Here is a 22056-nt window from a genome sequence, read left to right as displayed (position 1 = left end):
GCATAACTTGTTAGATATGCAGACACTCAGATCACACTCCAGATATTCTGAATTTGAATCAACAGTTTAAGAAGATTCCTGAGTGATTCATATACACATTAAAGTTTGAGAAGGACTGATTTAGAGAATAAATGCTCTAAGGCTAAAATAGCATAACCTTCACAGCAGGAGTTCCATGCAAAACATAACTGCTAGAGAAGAGAGGCAACAACTTGATCTAGAAAAAATTAAAAGTGAACTTAAGGGTATTACTTATAATATTTAAAAATATAAAAAATGAAAACCCAAACAACAATAACAAAATAACTGAACAATGACCGGGAAAAAAAAAAAAAAAAAAAGAGCAACCCATGACTTTTTAACTGAACAAGCAAGTGGGTGAACTGAAGAAGATGATTTATGTTGGGTTCAAATTAGTAGCCTGAAAGCACAACTGGAAGAAGTATCTCAAAATAAGGAGCAACAATTCAAAGAGGTAGAAATCATGAGCAAAAAGATAGCAGAGCTGGAAGAAAGATGCAGGAGACCTACATGTAAATATTAGAAAAACGTAAGAGCACAGATTGAGGAGAGGCAAAATTAGTTAAAATTAGATTTATTCAAGTCAGCAGATGGAAATGTACTGCCAAGATCCACACACTTAGACATATTCTGGTAAGATTACTGAACTCCAAGGATTAAGATAAATCTTATAAATACAGAGACAGAAAGATCAAGTATGCAAATATCTGTCTATAGACATATATATATATATACACATATAGAAGAGAAAGAAAAAGAAGAGGAGAAGAAGAAGAAGAAGAAGAAGAAGAACAAGAAGAAGAAGAAGAAGAGGAGGAAGAAAGGAGGAGGAGGAGGAGGAGGAGGAGAAGAAGGAGAGGAAGAAGATGAAAAAGAAGAAGAAGGGGAAGAAGAAGAAGGAGAAGGAGGAGAAACATTAGACTGATACAGGACTGTGTCATCTACAACTCAGGAGCTAATAAAAATTACTAATATCAGAGAGAAAAGAACTACAATCTAAGAATTTATATCTGAGGCAAGATATTATCATACTTTTATCATTAGAAAAAATGTATTTGTGGCTATGCAGGAATTCATAGAAAATATCATCCTCCTATTCCATCTTAGGGAAACCAGGTCAGAGTAAAAGATGAAGAGAGGAAACAAGAATGGTAAGCAGACTGCGCAGGCGACAGGACGCCCCGCCTTTCTCTCCGCCCTGCCGCGCTCCAGGGACGCAGCGCGGACGCAAACGCGTTTCCGGCGAGACCTGGCTGGTGTGCCTCGCGGCTTGTGCGCGCTTGTGGACCGCGCGGGCCTTCGGGAGATCGATGCAGGCCTAGGGTAGTCTCCTGTCTGGACTGAGAAGAGAAGAATGGAGAAGAGCCCCTTCCCATTAGTGCCTTTGCATTGGTTTGGCTTTGGCTACACAGCAGTGGTTGTTTCTGGTGGGATCGTTGGCTATGTAAAAACAGGAAGGGTGGCGTCCCTGGCTGCAGGGCTGCTCTTCGGCAGCCTCGCTGGCCTGGGTTCTTACCAGATGTCTCAGGATCCAAGGAACGTTTGGGTTTTCCTGGCTGCTACATCTGTTACTTTTGTTGGTGTTTTGGGATTGAGATCCTACTACTATGGAAAAGTCATGCCTGTAGGTTTAATTGCAGGTGCCAGTTTGCTGATGGCCGCCAAAGTTGGAGTTCGTATGTTGATGACATCTGATTAGCAGAAATCATGTTCCAGCTTGGACTCATGAAGGATTAAAAATCTGCATCTTCCCCTATTTTCAATGTATTAAGAGAAATAAGTGCAGCATTTTTGCATTTGACATTTTACCTAAAAAAAAAAAAAGACACCAAACTTGGCGGAGGGGTGGAAAATCAGTTGTTACCATTATAACCCTACAGAGGTTATAATGAGGATGTAACATGAGCTTATTGAGACCCTCACAGAGATCGATTCTTGTATATTGATGTTCTCTTCTTTCTGTATCTATAGGTAAATCTCAAGGGTAAAATGTTAGGTGTTGACATTGAGAACCCTGAAACCCCATTCCGTGCTCAGAGGAACAGTGTGAAAAAATAGAGTATCTGTTCTTCTGCTCATCTTAGACCACAGACTGACTTTGAAATTATGTTAAGTGAAATATCATTGAAAATAAAGTTTACTATAAAAAAAAAAAAAAAAAGAATGGTAAGCAGTATAGCTTGCAGTAAGTAAAGTTAGATGCAAATAGGTGTTAACAGAGTGAGATTAATAGCTAAATAAGCAATCTTAAAAAGAAGAATTTACTGCAAGAGAAATCTAATAATAGCCTAGAACCCAAAGTATTAAGCCGTATCAGCAAAAAAAGTATTTGAAAGTAGAATAGGGCTGGGCGCGGTGGCTCACACCTGTAATCTCAGCACTTTGGGAGGGCGAGGTGGGTGGATCACCTGAGGTCTGGAGTTCTAGACCAGCCTGAGTAACATGGAGAAACCCCATCTCTACTAAAAATACAAAATCAGTTGGGCATGGTGATGTGTGCCTGTAATCCCAGCTATTCGGGAGGCTAAGGCAGGGGAATTGCTTGAACCCCGGGAGGCAGAGATTGCAGTGAGTTGAGATGGCACCATTGCACTCCAGCCTGGGCAACAAGAGCAAAACTCCATCTCAAGAAAAAAATAAAATAAAATAAAAAAGAAAGTAGAATAGATTCTATTCTGTAGAGTAAAAATTTAAAGGTAACCTGGCAGGAAGAACGGAGAAGTAAAGGTATTCAAAGGTCTCATTTATTGGTGGGAACAGTGAGAAAAGGAGTGATTTGGTTGAAAGGAAAAAGCATGAGGATTTCATATGATAGTCCAGACACTTGTGTGTGATGATAAAGGGAAGGTAATTAATAAGAAAATGAGAATGTAGAGCAACCTGAACAAATCAGCAAAAATGAAGAAAGAAAAAAGAGGAAATGCAAAGTAAGACCAAAGATAAATATTAAATAAAATAGAATGAATAAAATAGTTGTTATACTTAACATGAATGGGCTAAACTTTTCTATTGAAAAACAGAGACTGGCGGGTTGAGTTAAATAACAATATCAAGCAATACACTGTTTATTGTTTTTTAATGCTTAAAATAGTGAGTTTTTTAAAGACTGAAAAATGAAATGGACAAAGAGATATCACAAAGAGAAAGCAGAAATTCACGTTAATACCAGATGGGCAGAATTTAAGCTTAAAACCACCAATGAAATTAAAGATGAATAATACATAATGATAAAAAGAAATTTTTTTTTTTTTTTTTTTGAGACAGGGTCTCACTTTGTTGACCAAGCTGAAATACAGTGGCATGATAATAGTTCACTGCAACCTTGAACTACTGGGCTCAAGAGATCTTCCTACCTTGGCCTCCCAAAACACTAGGATTACAGGCATCAGTCACCATCCTAGGCTAAAAAGTACAATTTAGGTAAAAGATACACTAGTCATTACTTTGTATGTATTAGATACAGCAGATAAATATATAAAGTGTTAGAAATGCAAGGATAACTTCATTTAGAAACATATACGTCTTTCAGAATCATCCAAATCCAATGGGGCAAAAAATAGTAATAATGACAAGCAGAAATTAAACAGTAAAACTATTGAAATGATGGGGTTCAGGATATACTACCCCAAAATATGGCAGCTTGCCATATTGAATATTTCAAGCTGAAGGAATCTGAAAAACGGCAGGTAGAGGAAGGACACTCTGACTCTTTCTTCTCCCTGAAATACGACATAAGACCCTCACATGAGAGGTACCTTCTCGATACTCAGAGAGAAGCACATCTTTAACACCGAAGATGGGAAGATGGAGGGATGTTGAAAGTAATTTAAACCAATAAGCCTTGCTGAGTTTCCTCCAGTTTGCTATCCTAGCTCAAACCCTCTCTGCCCCATCATATTTTTCGACAACTTTCTACTCTTTGTCAAACCTAGTATAAAAATACTCAGGGTTAACTGTTTCTTTGGGTCTTCATTTCCACTTCTGTGTTATGTAAAACAGATTTTAAATAAATTTGTATACTTTTCTCTTGTTAATCTGTATCTTACAGCCTCAGCAAACAACTTAGAAGTGAGAAGATATTCTTCCTACCCTACAATATTAAACCATATATCCTTTGAGTAGAAAGTATTAAGTAGAAAATATTCATAGTTTTGCATGTTCATGGAGTATTTATGACATTTGGTCATACTCTTGGTTGAAAAAACGTAACTTTTTTTAAAGGTCAATTTTACAGGTCATATTCTTTAATAAAACTCAGAAATAAGAAATAAAGAATGACAAAAATTCTAAACACTTATGAATTAACAACAACACTTTAATAAAGTAACAACACTTTAATAGCTCTGGGTCAAAAAGAAAATAAAAACCAAAATTAAAAATGATTTCAAAGCAATGGCAAGAGCTACTATTTATGTCAAACCAGTAAGACATATGGAAATCTATGAGAGGAATATTTATAGCTTTAAGTGCCTTTGCCATTAAAGATTAAGAGCTGAAAAGTAAAGAACAATACTCATCTTTAAGAAATTAGAAAAAGAAAACAAAACCAAACAAAAGTGGAAAGATTAAAGTAGTGAAGAAGGAAAATAATGAACGGGAAAGCAAAATAATAAGTAAAATAGTAGAAAGGATAAATAAACCTAAAAAGGAAAGTCAATAGAAGGCTGACTAAGAGAAACATACACAAGATAAGAAATGAGAGAGAGACAATCAAAGATAAGACACTGAAAACATTCTAAGAGAATATTAGATTCAATGGCAAGATTTCAAAAAACCTAGAGGGAATAAATGATGTTCCTGCAAAATATAAACTAACACAATTGACCCAAGAAGAAACACAAAAAACTTGAATAGATCAAATGCTACAGAAGAGACAGAAGGAAGCTTCAAAGACCTACTATCTAAAAAATCACCAGAATCAGATAGATTCAGAGGTAAGTTCTAGCTGATCTTTAAAAACAAACAAGTAAACCAGGTAATTCATATGGAACTGGTACTTTTCCAGAGTATAGGAAAAGCAATCTCTGGCCTCTCCTTTTTTCTCTTCATTTTTCCTCTCTTTAATGTTCGTCTCCCCATCTACCTCACCCAAATATTTTGGCACATTTAACTGACTTCACAGACTTGCTGGTTTCAACATCACTGCTCCTTGCCCCCTTGCTGACCACCTTCCCTCATCAAAATGTCTGCCTCCTCTGGCAGCTGGTCAAGCTGGGACTTAGGAGAGCAATGTTGGCCTGCCCAGGTACTGCTCGAGAGCTTAACTCCAGAGGTGCTCCTTTGAGCTAGAAGGCCCACCTTCCCTCCATGGAGAACACTGACTCCTTCCGTGGGCTCTGTTGTTTTTAGGCTTCCAGTAACAGAATATGAACTCAAAATGTCCTAAACCATAAGGGAATTTATTATCTTAAGTAATTCAATCGATTCCATGGTTCAGCAATATCATCTAGAATCCAGCTTCCTTCTCCGTGCTGCTATTTATGACACTCACTTCGTTGTAGGGTTGCTTTTCCTCATTGTCATAATATGGCTACCAGCAAAACTGGGTACACGTGTGTCCTTGTCCATGTGCAGGATTCAAAGACAACTGGCTCTTTCCCCTGACAACTTTGGTGAAAACATCTCACATTTCTTTAGCCCAATCACAGGTAGGGGACAGTTGGCTTTGAGTGATCATCTGAGGAAAGACTGTTAGAGAGACAGCCACAGTGCCCTTTTCTGTTCCCACCTCCTTTTCCCAGTTGGTCAGCATGGAAATCTAGCACTAACCCCTAGGAATGCCCAACAGAAATGGAATTTGTCACCACGAAGGGTACCAAGATATGCTATACCCCCCAAAATATGCCTGTTACGTTGAATATTTTAGCTAAAGGCCATCAAGACCAACAGACACAGAAAAAGCTCTAAAAGTAGGGCACAAATTTTCCTTTAATAAAGGAAATTTAGAAAATTTCCATCTTTAAAGGTGTCTCCTTTTCCCTTACGGAGAAGAGGACTCAATAACTCTTATCAGTGGAGAAAGCACTAAACAATCCTTGTTTACCATACTTTTCTTGGTCACCTTCCTATAACTTGCCTGCTAACCTAGAAGTCCCAAATTCCTTTTCCTTTGTTGAGCTAAAAATGGAATACTGTAAAAGCCTTAACCATCTGGCTACCTCCTTGAGGAACATTTTTCTTTATAAACTCTGGTGTTTACGTACATAGCTATGTACATAATTAAAACTGTTTTTTTCTCTTGTTAATCTGTCTGTTATTTGTTTGATTCATGGACTCCAAGCCAATAAACCTAAAAGGGGTAAATAAAAAAATGTATTTTTTTCTACTCTGATAACCAATAGAAAAATTAATACTTTGACACAGGAGATGCTTTTATTATTATCATTGTTTTTACTACACCTCATCTTGATTTGTTACTTGTTTGTAGAAAGACTTCCCTCTTTGATTCTTTTGTTTTATAGTGGGAATGATTGAGATGAGCAGAGCATTATTTCAAATTCTCTCACAAGACTGGATTGTAAATCACTTACTGTCATGACTGTGGCCAGCTGCCATTCAACTATACTTAATTCATACACTATTGCTATTGACATGTTTCTCAGGTGAGTGAAAAGTTTCTATGCCTCTGTATTTTAATTGGTTTAGCTCAAGTTTTGGCTAAATGTGTTAAAGAAAAACAAAGCCAGATACTAGTTAAAGATTATGAAGACAAACCAGTATGTAAATGAGCTCAACTCCAATCCATATAGAGATGACCAGGCATTTTAATGGGAAAATGAGAGAGTGAAGAGACAGAAACAGCCTGTCTCAACCAAAGTCAAGGAAGTGAAACATTACAATAATTGGGTAAAAGGGGTTGGCCAATGTGATTAGACCATCTGGGTTTGTTAACTAGTGCTTATTGAAGTTAGGCTCTTACCCTCCCACAGAGCTGGGAGACAGGGGCCAAGTCTTCAGATGTTGGCTAGAGCAAACAGTAAATTTTTCAACAACCTTGAGATTTCCCAGACAGGAACTTGAGGAGGGCTGGGTTGATCCCAGGTCAGGGCCTTGAGCTATGCTAGCGTTTAATCAAGTCTCTTGGTGTGGGAGTGGGAATGACAAAATCATTTGTGATGACAGGAAAGAACAGTTCTCAGATGTAGCCTAAAGAAATCATGCTACAGTAATGATTTTAATATTATAGCTGTTGACATATGATTCTGCTTGGTCACTAAATTTATAATTTTACCTACTAATATAAGGTCAAATTAATACTGTGTATTGAACTTTTAATTGAATAGAGGACTAATTTGCACATTATGCCTTTGTTGTCCCTGAACACATTCTTATGTAACAGAATAATAAAATCGGCTCCAAAGAGAGCCTTAAATCCACCATTTGGAAAAACTTTTTAAAATGGAAGAACAAGGTTTTGTGTCAAATAGTCAACATTTGTCCATTAGCTTTAAGTGATGATAGAAAATCATGGAGTTAGTAATAAAAGCCTATATAGACATTTGCACAAGTAAATTAAATACAGAATATAACTTTTTAGCCTTGTGAATTCTTTCATTGTAGAAACATTATTGAAACAACCGACAATAAATCATATATGTTCTCTCTCGAGTTGTTAAAATATGTGCGAAATTAATTCTCAGAATCTTTCCCCATGCACATTCACTCTTTGGAAACATATACGTGAAAATGTGAAAACTTTTATAAAGCTGACAAAAATGAAAAGCAATTCTAGTAAAATTGCCCATCATTCATTCATTATTGGCTGTAAAACAGTGGTATCTTTGCAATCACAAGCAGTACTATGTGGAATAATTTGCTATAGGGAAATGGAGTAAATGTTTTGCTAACTCAGATATGTCTCTGGTGGGGTTTGTTCTATACTGTACGCTGAAAGTCCAAAAGGAAAAAAAAAATGTGTCTTATTACAAACCACAGTTTGGACTTAGAAGATGATGATAGATCATCTAAGATGAAAATTGAGCAAAACAATTCCAGTTGGGAATTTGCAAACCCGAGCTCAAAGGAGCCCCTCTAGAGTAAAACTCTCGAGCAGTACCTGGGCAGGCCAACATTGGTCTCCTAAGGCCCAGCTTGACCAGCTACCAGAGGAGGCCAGAGGACTTCTAGGAGATCAGAATGGTTTCAGGGGACAGTTCCAACTATTCCCCATAGGCACACTGCCCAGGGTTGCCTCAGGACACTGCTCACTACATCCTGGCTGTTTCAGCCAATCCGTTGTGACTCAACTAGCCACATATACAGCTTGGGCTGCTGCTCCAAAGGGTACAAGCCATAAGCCTTGGCAGCATCTGGGTCCACATGGCACTAATTCTGCAGGCATGCAAAATGCCAGAGTGATGGAGATGTGGAGGTTTCCACCTAGATTTCAGAGGATGTAATGGAAAACCTGGGAGCCCAGGCAGAAACCTGCCACAAGGGTGGAGCCACCAGAGAAGCTCCCACAGGGGTGATGCCTAATGGATCTGTGGAAACATGGCCACTGTCAAGACCACAGAATTGTATAGCTACTGGCAGTGTGAAACATTTACCTGGGAAAGCTACAGGCACTAGCCTCCAACCCATGCAACAAGGCCATTGGGGTGGGGCTTTCTGAGGCCTTGGGGACCCAATCCCCATACCAGTGTGTCCAGGAGGCAGCATATGGAGTGAAAGATTATTTTGGAGTGTTAAGATTTAATTGTATGCCCTGCTGGTTTTAGATTTGTATGGGGCCTGTTCCTCCCTTCTCTTGGCCTATTTTTCCCTTTTGGAGTGGGAATGTTTACCCAATGTCTGTCCCACCATTGTATCTTGAAAGTAAGTTTTAAAAACATTTTCACAGGCTCTCAGATGAGACTGTGGACTTTTGATTTGGTGATGGAGTACGTTAAGACTTTTGAAACTATTGGGAGCAAATGTTTCTATTTTGTATGTGAGAAGAACATGACTTTTGGTGCCTGGGACAAAATGCTATGGTTTAGATGTGGTTTATTACTCTCAAAACTGATGTTGAAATTTGATCCCCAGTTTGGCACTGTAGGGAGGAGGGGCCTAGTGGGAGGTGTTTGGGTCATAAGGATTAATCCCTCATAAGTAGATTAATGCCCTTCCATAGCAGTGAGTGAGTTGTTGCTCTCACAGAATGGAATTATTTACCAGAAAGCATGTTGTTACAGCGGCGAGTTTTTTGCTTCCCAGACTCTCTTGTTTCCTCCCTCACCATGTGATCTCTTTGCACATGCCTGCTCACTTTTCGGCTTCTCCACCATGTTTTTAGCCAGACTGTAGCCTCGTCAGAAGTTGGGTGCTATGTTATTGAACCTCCCAACTTACATAATTGTGAGCTAAATAAACCTCTTTTCTTTATAAACTATCCAGCCATGGGTATTCTGGTATAGCAACACCAAATGGACTGAGACAAGACAAAGGGAAAAAAAAAACCACATAATTATCTCAATTGATGTAGAAAAAGCATTTGACAAAATTCAACAGCCTTTCATAATTAAAAAAAAAAATCAACAAATTAGGAATAGAAGGAAACTGCCTCAGTATAATAAAAGCCATATGTGAAAAAACTCACTATGAACATAAAACTCAATGGTGAAAGACTGAAAGCTTTTTCTCTAAAATCAAGCACAAGGCAATGATGCCTATTTTTGCTATTTCTATTCAACATAGAACTGGAAGTTGTAAACACAGTATTCAGGGAAGAAAAAGACGTAAAAGACATTCAAATCAGAAAGAAAAAAGTAGAATTGTCTCTGTTCGCAGATGATATAATCTTATATGTTGAAAACCCTAATTCATCAAAAAACTGTTAGAAGTAATAAATAAATTCAGCAAAGTAGCAGGATACAAAGTCAATGCACAAAATTCAGTTGCATATCTATACACTAAAAATGAACCAACTGAAAAGAAAATTATAAAAACAATCTCATCTATAGCATCAAAAGAATTAAATACTTAGATACTAACTTAAGTGAGAAAATAAAAATGCAAATATTGAAAACTACAAAACATTGCTAAAAGAAATTAAAGAAGACATAAATAAATAGAAAGACATCCCATGTTCATGGATGGAAAGATTTAATATTGTTGAGATGTCAGTGCTTCCCCAAGTCATCAACAGATTCAATGCAATCCCTATTAAAATTCCAAAGATAGATTTTCAGAAATAGAAAAACCCATCCTAAAATTCACAGGCAATCTTACGTGGTCCCTGAATAGCCAAAGCAATCTTGCAGAAAAACAAAGCTGGGTGTAATATAATTTGGATATTTGTCCCTTGCAAATCTCATGTTGAAATGTGATCTCCAATATTGGAGGTAGGGCCTGATGGGAGGTGTTAGGGTCATGGGTGTAGATCCCTTATTAATGGTCATGGGTGTACCTCCCTTGCAGTAATGAATGAGTTCTTATTCTATGAGTTACCATAAGATCTGCTTGCTAAAAAGAGTCTGGCCCCTCCCTCCTCTCTTTCTTTCTTGTTGCCTCTCTCACCATGTCGCATGCCTGCTCCCCCTTTGCCTTCCATCGTGATTTTAGGCTTCCTGAGGCCCTCATCAGAAGCAGATATTAGCACTATGCTTCTTGTACACTCTGCAGAACTGTGAGCCAAAATAAACCTCATTTCATTATAAATCACCCAACCTCAGTTATTTCTTTACAGAAATGCAAAGTAGACTTCTTGTACACACTGCAGAATTGTGAGCCAAAATATACTTCATTTCTTTATAAATCACCCAATCTCAGGTATTTCTTTATAGAAATGCAAAATAGACTTCTTATACACTCTGCATTGTGAGCCAAAATACACCTCATTTCCTTATAAATCACCCAACCTAAGTATTTCTTTATAGAAACGCTAAATAGACTAATATAAAAGGACTCACACTTCCTGATTTCAAAACTTACTATACAGCTGTAGTAATCAAAACACTGTGGTACTGGCATAAAGTCACACACATCCACCAATGAAATAAAATAGCCCAGAAACATACCTCACATATGTGGTGAAATGATTTTCAATAACAGTACTAAGATCATTCAACGGGGAAAACACCATCTTTTCAACAAATTGTGCTAGAAAACTGGATATTCACATATAAAAGAACACCCAGTTTTCTGACAGTATATATCACCTTATCTAACACAATATATAAAAATTAACTGGCTGGGCGTGGTGGCTCACGCCTGTAATTCCAGCACTTTTGGAGGCCAAGGTGGGCAGATCAAGAGGTCAGGAGATTGAGACCATCCTGGCTAACATAGTGAAACCCCACCTCTACTTAAAATACAAAAAATTAGCTGGGCATGGTGGCAGTCGCCTGTAGTCCCAGCTACTTGGGAGGCTGAGGCAGGAGAATGGCATGAACCCGGGAGGCGGAGCTTGTAGTGAGCCGAGATCATGCCACTGCACTCCAGCTTGGGCGACAGAGCGAAACTCTGTCTCAAAAAACAAAAAACAAAAAACAAAACTAAAAATGGATCAGAGATTGTCTTTGACTTCTTTGTGTTGCTATAACAGAATAACTGAGACTGAGTGATTTATAAAGAAAAGTTTACTTAGCTCATGGTTCTGCAAGCTGGTAACTTCGAGAAAGATAGCGCCAGCATCATTTGGCTTCTGGTGAAGGCTTTTGTGTTGCAACGCCACATGGTGGAAGGTCAAAGGGGAAGTGAAAACATGTCAAGAGGCAAAACCTGAGGGGCATTCTGGCTTTATAACAACTCACTCCTGAAGGAACTAATCCATTCCTGCTATAAGCAATTCAATTTTGTCAGAATGGGAGTGCACTCACTACTGCAAGAACAGCACCGAACCACACACAAGGGCAGAGTCCTCATGACCTAAATACCTCCCATTAGGCTCCACCTCTTAGAGGTTTCACTTGCCAAAATTGCCACACAGGGAATCAAGGTTTCAATACGAGTTTTAGCGGGGAAAAACCATATTCAAACATAGCAAATAACTAAATGTAAAATCTAAAACTGTAAAAGTCTTAGAAGAAAACATGAAAATAGCATCAAAACTTTGGATTTGTCACTGATTTCTTGGATAAGACATGAAAGATGCTGGCTGGGTACTGTGGCTCACACCTATAATCTCAGCACTTTGGGAGGCTGAAACATTGAAGATTACTTGAGCCCAGGAGTTCAAACCAGCCTGGCCAATGAGTAAGACCCAATCTCTACAAAAATATTTATTTAAAAAATTAGCTGGACATGGTGGTGCATTCCTATAATCCTAGATACTCAGGAGGCTGAGACAAGAGGATTGCTCTTGAAGCCAAGTGTTTGAGGCTTCAGTGAGCTGTGACTGCACCACTGCACTCCAACCTGGGTGACAGTGAGTGATCCTATCTCAAAATTAAAAAAAAAAAAAGAAAAGTAAAGGAAAACATAGCCAACAACAACAAAATAAAAAAATTGGACTTCATGAACATTTAAAAATTTTGCAAGCAAAAAGAACAATGCTAGAAGCATCACACTACCTGACTTCAAAATATATTGCAAGGCTATAGTAACCAAAATATCATGATATTGGTATACAAAAAGACCCATAGGCCAATGGAACAGAATAGAGAATCCAGAAATAAATGCACGTATATACAGCCAACTGATTTTTGACAAAGGTGCCAAAAACATACACTGAGGAAAGGACACTGTCTTCAATAAATGGTGCTAGAAAAATTTGATATCTCTATGCAGAAGAATGAAACTAGACCCCTATCTCTCACCACATACAAAAATCAACTCAAGATGGATTGTAGACTTAAACATAAGATCCGAAACTATAAAACTACTAGAAGAAAATATAAGAGAAACATTTTAGGACTTTGGTTCTGACAAATATTTTATGATTAAGACCTCAAAAGCACAGGCAATGAAACCAAAAATAGACAAATGTAACTCTACTAAACTAAATAGCTTCTGTACAACAAAGGAAACAATCTACAGAGTGAAGAGATAATCCACAGAATGGGAGAAAATATTTACAAAATATTCATTCAATAAAGGACTAATATCCAGAATATACAAGGGAATCCAAGAGCTCAACAGTAAAAACAAAAACAAAAACAAACAAAATTACTATTAAAAAGTGGGCAAAAACCATGAATAGATATTTATCAAAAGAAGACATACAAATGGCCAACAAAATGCTCTACATCACTAATCATCAGAGAAATGCAAATAAAAACCACAATGAGATATCATCTCACCCCAATTAGAATAGCTATTATCAAAAGACAAAAAAATAACTAAGGCTGGCAAGGATGAAGAAAAAAGGGAACTCTTATACACTGTAGGTGGGAATATCAATTAGTACAGCCATTGTGGAAAACAGTAGGGAGATTTCTGAAAAAAACTAGAAATAGAACAACTACCATACAATCCAGCAATCCCACTACTTGGTATTTATCCAGAGGAAAATAAATCAGTATATTAAAGGGATATCTGCACTCCCATGTTTATTGCAGTATTCACAACAGCAAGGATGTGGAATCAACCTAAGTGTCCATCAACGGATAAATGGATAAAGAAAGTGTGGTGTATATATATACATAATGGAATACTATTCAGCTGTAAAAAAATAATAAAATCGGGGCCAGGTGCAGTGGCTCACGCCTATAATCCCAGCACTTTGGGAGGCCGAGGTGGGTGGACCACGAGGTCAGGAGATGGAGACCATCCTGGCTAACATGGTGAAACCTTGTCTCTACTAAAAATACAAAAAATTAGCAGGGCGTAGTGGCGGGCACCTGTAGTCCCAGATACTCAGGAGGCTGAGGCAGGAGAGTGGCATGAATCTGGGAGGTGGAGCTTGCAGTGAGCCGAGATTGCACCACTGCACTCCAGCCTGGGTGACTGAGTGAGATTCTGTCTTAAAAAAATAAAATAAAATAAAATCATGTCATTTGCAGCAACATGAATGGAATGGGACATGATGTTAAGTGAGATAAACCAGGTTCAGAAAGACAAATATCGCATGCTCTTACTCATACATGAGAGCTAAAAAAGTTGATTTCATGGAGGTAGAGAGTAGAAAGATAACAGAGGCTATGTGTGGGTGGGGGCAGGAGATAAAGAGAGGTTGGCTAATGGGTACAAACACAGTCAGAAGGAATAAGTTTTAATGTTCAATAGCAGAGTAGGGTTACCATAGTTAATAACAGTGTATTGCATATTTCAAAATAGCTAGAAGACTTGAAATGTTCCCAACACATAGAAGTGATAAATACTTGAGGTGATGGACACCCCAATACCCTGACTTGATTACTACAGTCTACGCATGTAACAAAATATCACCTGTACCTCATAAATATGTACCAATATTGTGTATCAATAAAAATTGTGCATCAAAAGACAGTATCAACAGAGTAAAATGCAACCCACAGAATGGAAGAAAATATTTGCAAATGATATATTTGATAAGGGATTGATATCCAAAATATAAATGGAACTCATAAAACTGAACAACAAAATAGCAGACAACCCAATTCAAAAACGGGCAGAAGACTTTATAGGCATTTCTTCAAAAATATGCAAATGGTCAGTAAGGACATAAAAAGATGCTCAACCTCACTAATCATCAGGGAGATGCAAATAAAAAACCGCAAAGGGAGAATACCTCGCACCCCTTAGGATGGCTACTGTGAAAAACAAAACAAAAAATTCCAGAAAATAACAAATGTTAAGCAAGGATATGGAGAAATTGGAACCCTTGTGCATTGTTGGTGGAAATGTAAAATGATATGGTTGCTGTGGAAAACAGTCACAAACTGAAGACAGAATTACCATGATCTAGAAATTCTACTTCTGGGAACACAGACAAAAGAATTGAAAGCAGGGATTCAAAGAAATGTTTGTATAGCCACATTCATAGCAGCATTATTCATAACAGGTAAAACGTGGAAGTAACCCTATTATTCATCAACAAATATATTCATCAACAAATGAATAGATAAGTGAAATGTAGTACATATATATGATTGAAGATTATTCAACCTTTAAAGGGAGGAAATCCTGACACATGCTACAACATGGATGAACTTTGAGGACTCTGTGTTAAGTAAAACAAGCCAGTTACCAAAAGACAAATATCATATGATTCCATTTATTTGAGGTACTTATAAGTCAAAAATCATAGAGACAGAAAGTGGTATGGTGGTTGCCAGGGACTAGAAGAAGTGGGGAATGGAGAGTTATTCTGTAACAGGTACAGAGTTTCAGTTTTACAAGATTAAAATAGTTATAGAGCTGGATCCTGGTGATAGTAGCACATTATGGGTGTGTTTAACACACCTTTACACTGATCTATACATTAAAAAATGGTTAAGATGATAAATTTTATGTTATATATACTTCCACAATGAAAAACATTAGAAAAAAATTTAAATTGGAATATTTCAATATAATATTTTTAAGAGACAGGGCCTTGCTCTATCGCCTAGGCTGAAGTGCAGTGGCTTTATCATGGCTCACTGCAGCCTTGAATTCTTGGGCTCATGTGATCTTCCTGCCTCAGCCTCCCCAGTAGGTAGGATTGCAGGCACACCCCATGCCTGGCCAATTTTTAAAATTTCTCATAGAGACAGGGTCTCATTATGTTGACCAGACTAGTCTTGACCTCTTAGCCTCAAGCCATCTTCCTGCCTTGGTTTCCCAAAGTACTGAGATTACAGGTGTTTCCTGCCTTGGTCTCTCAAAGCACTGAGATCACAGGTGTAGCCATCCCACTCAACCACAGATGGTTTTTGTCTTTATAATTCTGTATATTCCAAATTTTCACCAATGAATTAATTTTGTAATTAATATAATTAACAAGATGTTATTTTTTGTGTGTTCAGGGGTAAGCTCCACCTACAGGAAAAATTATATAGAGGAACCCATTCCTAACACAGTCTAACCATATTGTGTTAGACAATGAGGAAATGCTCTCCGTGTGCCTGATGTTTGTGAGGTCCTGAATATTCAAAAATAAAAGACATGGTCTCTGTCCTCACGGAGCTTAGACTCTAGAAGGAGACAAGTTTTACTATAATGTTTATTGAGAACTCATTAGCATTAAGCATTTTACTTAGATCATCTCACTTAATCTTCACGGTAATTCTGTGAAGTAGATATTATTTTTGTCCTTTTACATAGGGGGAAGTTGAGACTTAGAGAGGTCAAATGACTTGGCCAAGATCACAGCTGGTAAGTAACGAAGGAGAGCTTCAGACTCAGGCAGACCAGCTCCAGATGTTCTTTACCAAGATTCCCACAGGCAACTATGATCAAGGTGACATGTGCTAAGATAGAGTGTTATCAGAGCACTCAGAATATGTGCCTAACTCATACTGAATGGAGGAAAGGATGCTTAAGGCTTCCTGGAGGAGGTGGTATGGTCACAGAACAGAATAGGAGTAGGAGTTGGGGCTAGAATAGGTTCTAAAGGGTGTTCCAAGCAGAAGCAGCCCTGTGTGCCCTGAGCCCAAAGGCATAGACTGTGGCACACTCAAGAATGCAAGTGGTTCAGTGTGGATGGAGCAAGGGTGCAAGGGAATGTGATGACTTGGGAAGCAGGGAGCAAGACTGGAACCTTGTTAGAAAGGGACATATTTGCCTCATCCGATTTGCACGATTTGTATCGTGCAAAATGAAAATATTTCTATCAGCTTTGCACTGCTGGGTAAGAAAAAGGGTTAATAGGCTTGCAAAATCCCATTCCTGTTTGACTGATTACTGCCATGGCAACTCAGCAGCAGCCAATATTGTCAAGGCCTCTTCTTTGGATACAATAATAAATAGCGATTAAACATTACCTCAAGGCTTTATATTCTTGCCATCAGTTAAAATTTTGTTCTTGGCTATGGTGAAGACTTTTTCAAATTACAGAAAAAAACAAAAAGAAAAAGTATATTGAATAATGTACTAGAAATACTTTATGCATGTGCTTTAAGAACTTGAAGCCCTAACATTTCAGAAGTTCTGAAGGGGCTTTCTCCCTGCTATGAATAAGGACTTGGCAGAAGGTAAACAATGATGCAGCACTTTGCAGTTTCACAAAACATTAGCCCCATTGTCTGTCATGATTTCTTTGGGGGTGAATAGCTACCCCTTCTCCCCTCCTTTCACTTTTAACTCTAGCCGAAACAGAGGAGCCAGTCTCACTATTATTACTGGGTGACAACTGTGTGATGGGTGGGAACTTGTTTCTAAAACAATCCACAAATATTTAGATAACAGTACCATTCTCAAAGGCATTCCCAAATCAGGCAGCTTCGTCAAAAAGAGCAATTCCGTAGAGTAACTGAAGGCATCTCAGCTTTGAAGGGAGACCTAGCTGGGTTCCAATCTCAGCTCTCACTCCTGGCAGCTTCACCTTCATACTTTATCTAACCTCTAGGAGCTCAACTTCCTGCCTTGTAAAATGGAATTTATACTTTCTTCCTTGCAATGTAGTTGAAAGCACTGGAAATAATGAATGTAAATGTGACAAGCAACATATTATTTGTTCAATAATTGGTCATAGCTATTGTTATTTATTCAGGGTCACAGACTCATGATAATTCAGATCATAAAACACCATGAAATGGCTTCGGCAAAAAGTTTTGGAACCCTTGATTTACATATCATATTTCATCAATTCTACAACACAAGGTACTTCATGTTTTCACATCTCTAAAACTGGGATGTCTCTCACAACATATGATGTGTCATAGTTAATTGGCAGTGACTTTTCTTTCTGAGTTGATCATAAAATAATAGAGTGTCTTACAATGGAGGAAACCTTAGATTAGATGAAATAGGGTAGCTCCTTTCAGCATATGGAGCATTTTACTTTGGTTATAAGCCAACAAATAAAAGAAGGAGCCAAATCCAATTTCTATGCAATATATCTCTGACAGAAAAGATAAGATTCATGGCAAGTACTCATCTCATCTTTCTGAACTACTGCAACCTGGCAACACATCTGTTCCTAAGAGAAGACATGTCAGAATCATCCATCCACTCAGTCTCCTATGTGATCCATACCATCTGGTGCCCTCTTTCTGCATCTCCTCACCCTTCTTCTCCACACCCCATGGATTCCTGCTAAAACAAAACAAAACAAAAAATACTTAGTTTGAGATTTTCAAAGTTGTTTCTAAAATGGAACCAGGCAAGAATGTAATGAATATAATTTTACAGGCTTGCAGAAACAGGCTACTCACAGTCTTCTTGTTGGGGGAGGCAGTAGGAAGATGCACACACACACACACCCCCCCACACCCACACACCCCTCTGTCCTACACTACATATTTCTGCCTTGAGACTTCACGTGACAATCCCCAGAACTAGGGCTCTAAGGGAATATGAGTAGTTGGGACCCCAGAGTTGCTGTTGTCACCTGCTTGGAAACAGGAGGCCCACACACATACATTTACTCTTTTAGGTAGCAGAACCAGATTATAAGTAGGTTAGGAGGCACTTGACTGGGGAATAAATCTGTGGAAGTGTTAAAATATCATTGGCGTAAATTAGGACTATGATACCAACTAAGATTTTTAAAAGCAAAAACCGGTGAGGTTTTTGAAAGTGACTGTACATGGTGGCTGAAACATAAAGTTGGTCCTTTACCTGGAAAGGAGACACTGACCTCTAGGAGAAATGGTTAAAAACAAAACAAAACAAAACAAAACAAAACCCCAGCTCCCTCAGGTGCTAAGCATGATTCAAATGAGTGTTTTCGTAGTGATCATAAGGAAGTCATATGGTACACTTATGGGATGAGCCACCAATCCTGAAATTCTGTGCCTGAAATGAATACTTGTAGTAAGTTAAAAGGACTACCAGAAACTGCCAAGGACCTACTATGTCACTCTCCTTGCAAGCTAACAAATTAGCCTGCTACTGTTTCATGGAGGCTGGTAGAAAATACGAGTCTCCTGGGTCAAATGGTTTGGAACAAAGGGCAGTCAGAGCCTTGCTTGCAAGATGTGTAGAGACCCTGAAGAACTGTCTCCCATCAATGATGTAATATGTTAAATGCATGTGACATAGTGGAATATAGCATGGTAGGTCCCACCTCACTAAACAAACACATATTGAAACATATAGAGAAAGAATATTGGTATAAAGGGGCACAGACTGTAGACTATCTAGAAAGTCCACATGGTCCATCCAGCTCTAGCCTGGAGCACAGCAGGTCTAGTCTTCTCATGGAAATGAACGTGAATGAAAAGATCAATTCATGGAGAAGGAAATAGGACAAAGGAAACAGAATTGTTCTTTTATTCTTTGTTCAGAGACATACATATTATGTATTTCATAATTCAGAGGAAAGAATAAAACTGATTATTTAAAAGTGTAGTAATTGGAAAAGTCTTTCCCTAAAGGCAATGCAAAGGTTCAAAGTTTAGTTATGGAGAGCTAATAGGTTCAAAGTTTAGTTATAGAGAGCTAATAGGTTCAAAGTTTAGTTATAAAGAGCTAATAGGTTCAAAGTTTAGTTATGGAGAGCTAATTTTTTTCCTCTTTCTGTATAGATGACTTTTCCTTTCCTTTGATGATATCTAACAGTTCACAGTTCTTTGTCCTTATATTTAAAGGACTTGAATTGGGAGATAAAGTTGCCAGATTTAAGATGTATGGAACTTGAATTATTTTAAATATGCATATCAAATCGATTGGAACATTTTGTATGATTTTTAAACTGTGCAATTCATTACAACTTGAATTTCTAAATTTTTATATTCTAAACATGTTCTCCTTTTCCTAGAATCATTACATTTCATTATAGTCTTCTACGTAATAATCATTTTCTAAATAACTTTTACTAACTGGCAGCCTAATGTTATTTTATTTTATTTCTTTGATAGAGTCTCACTCTATTGCCCAGGCTGCAGTGGAGTGGCACAACCTAGGCTTACTGCAACCTCTACCTCCCAGGTTTAAGCAATTCTTCTGCCTCAGCCTTCCGAGTAGCTGGGACTACAGGTGTGCACCACCACACCTGGCTAATTTTTTGTGTATTTTTAGTAGAGACGGGGTTTTGCCATGTTGGCCAGGCTAGTCTCGAACTCTTGACCTCAGGTGATCCAACTGCCTTGGCCTCCCAAAGTGCTGGGATTACACGCCTGAGCCACTGTGCCCAGCCCTAATGTTATTTTATAAGATAACATTGATAAAATACTATTACCTAATCTGTAGAACTTAATCAAATTTCTCCAATTATCCTTTTTCTGCTCTAAAATTTAATTCAGGATCCCACATTGTGTGTAATTTTCCTGTCTCCTTATTCTCCTCCATCTGGATCAATTCCTTTATCTTTACTCTCTATGACCTTAATATTTTGAAGAGTCTTTCAGTTTTGGTTTGTTTGATGTTTTCTCATGATTCAACAGAGGTTATCAATTTTTGGCAAGAAGACTCCAGAAGCAATATTGTGCCCTTCTCAGTGTACATCTCAGGAGGTGCATGATTTCAATAAACCTCATATTACAAATAGCAATATTGACTTTGATTATGTGGTCTTGACCAAGTTTCTCCACCTGGAATTTGTGATTTTTTCCCTGTTGTAACTAAAAATTATCTTGTGGGGAGATAATCTGAGACTCTGCAAATATCCTATTTCTCATCACATTTTTGTTTACTAATTGTAAACATCCATCAACATTGCTAGCCTGTAACAGTTATTACTATAGTGTTTACCAAAGAATGATTTTCTATTTCTACCATCTGTCTGCATTTATAAATTGGAATTCTACTGTAAAGAAGACTTGAATAAATAACTTATTCAGTTATCTACGTATATCAGTTGTCTTTGTTTTACAGTATATGACGTTGATTTTACTTGTCAACTTGACTGGGCCACAGGGTTCCCAGATACTCAATTAAGCCTTACTTCCGGTGTGTCTGTAAGAGTGTTTCTGGATGGGGTTAACATTTGAGTGGACAGACTGAGTGAAGCAGATAACCCTCTTCAGTGTGGGTGGGTCTCATCTCATTTGGGTGAAGGCCTGAATAGAATAAAAGACTAAGTAAGAAAGAATTCTTTCTCTCTATGTGATGGTCCTCTAGCTGGGACCTTGGTCCTCTCTGGCCTTCAGACTTGAATTTAGACTGGAATTTATACCACTAGCTTTCCTGCTTCTCAGGCCTTCAAACTCAGACTGGAATTACACCATTCGCTCTCCTGAGACTCCAGCTTGTCAATGGTAAATCTTGTAACTTCCTGGCCTCCATAACCACATGAGCTAACTCCTTATAATACATCTCTTTATATATACAGTCACACATTGCTTGATGACAGGATAAGCTTTGAGAAATGTGTCATTAGGTGATTTTGCCTTAGTGTGAACATCGTAGACTACACATACACAATCTAGACGGTATAGCCTACTACACACCTAGGCTATATGGTACAGCCTTTTGCTCCTAGGCTCCTGTACAGCATGTGACTGTTCTGAATACTGTAGGCAATTGTAATACAATGGTAAGTACTTGTGTATCTAAACATATTTAAATGTAGAAAAGGTACAGTAAAAATACAATTTAATCGTATGGGATTGTTGTTGTATATGCAGTCCATAGTTGACTAAAATGTTGTTATGCAGCCTATGACTGTATATTTATAAATATATGCATATGTATGTGTGTATATATTACATATATATATAGAGAGAGAGTATATATGTATAATAATAATATCCTATTGGTTTTGCTTTTCTGGAGAACTCAGAATAAAACACAGTATACAGTCAAAATACTATCTTCCAAAGTTACTTATGTTAATTCTTTTCCTCTGTGCTCCCTTTATGTCATGTTGTTCATTTGTAATTGTTCGCTTATTACCATTTATATTAATTTTAAAAATTAAGTCCTATCCTATCTGCACAAAATTCTCCAGGACTTTCTACCTCACTCAAAGTCAAATTAGAAGTCCTTTCCACATGGCCTAAGCCTACATGATCTGACCCTATTATGCCTCTCTAACCCCATCTCCTTACCAGACTCTTCCTAACCCCAGTCAGGTCACACTGGCCTCCGTGCTGCTTCATGAGCTCC

At 37.9% G+C, this 22056-nt stretch overlaps 1 protein-coding gene across 2 annotated transcripts; it reads left to right on the top strand.

The window, feature by feature from the left end:
* The first annotated feature begins 1213 nt into the window (after positions 1-1213).
* LOC112634665 (transmembrane protein 14B) lies at positions 1214-2182 on the top strand. 2 transcript variants are annotated; one of them, XM_025402342.1, is made up of 2 exons: positions 1376-1473; positions 1576-2182. In XM_025402342.1, the coding sequence occupies exons 1-2, from the start codon at positions 1376-1378 to the stop codon at positions 1718-1720; spliced, it is 243 nt and encodes an 80-aa protein (XP_025258127.1). In that variant the 3' UTR covers positions 1721-2182. The 2 variants fall into 2 exon arrangements, with proteins under 2 accessions (XP_025258126.1, XP_025258127.1); XM_025402341.1 differs by having other exon boundaries at positions 1214-2182.
* Positions 2183-22056: the final 19874 nt, after the last annotated feature.

This window comes from Theropithecus gelada, chromosome 11 (assembly GCF_003255815.1).
Source record: "Theropithecus gelada isolate Dixy chromosome 11, Tgel_1.0, whole genome shotgun sequence".
In the NCBI taxonomy this organism is placed as follows: Eukaryota; Metazoa; Chordata; class Mammalia; order Primates; family Cercopithecidae; genus Theropithecus; species Theropithecus gelada.
This window is presented reverse-complemented; position numbering and strand designations above follow the sequence as displayed.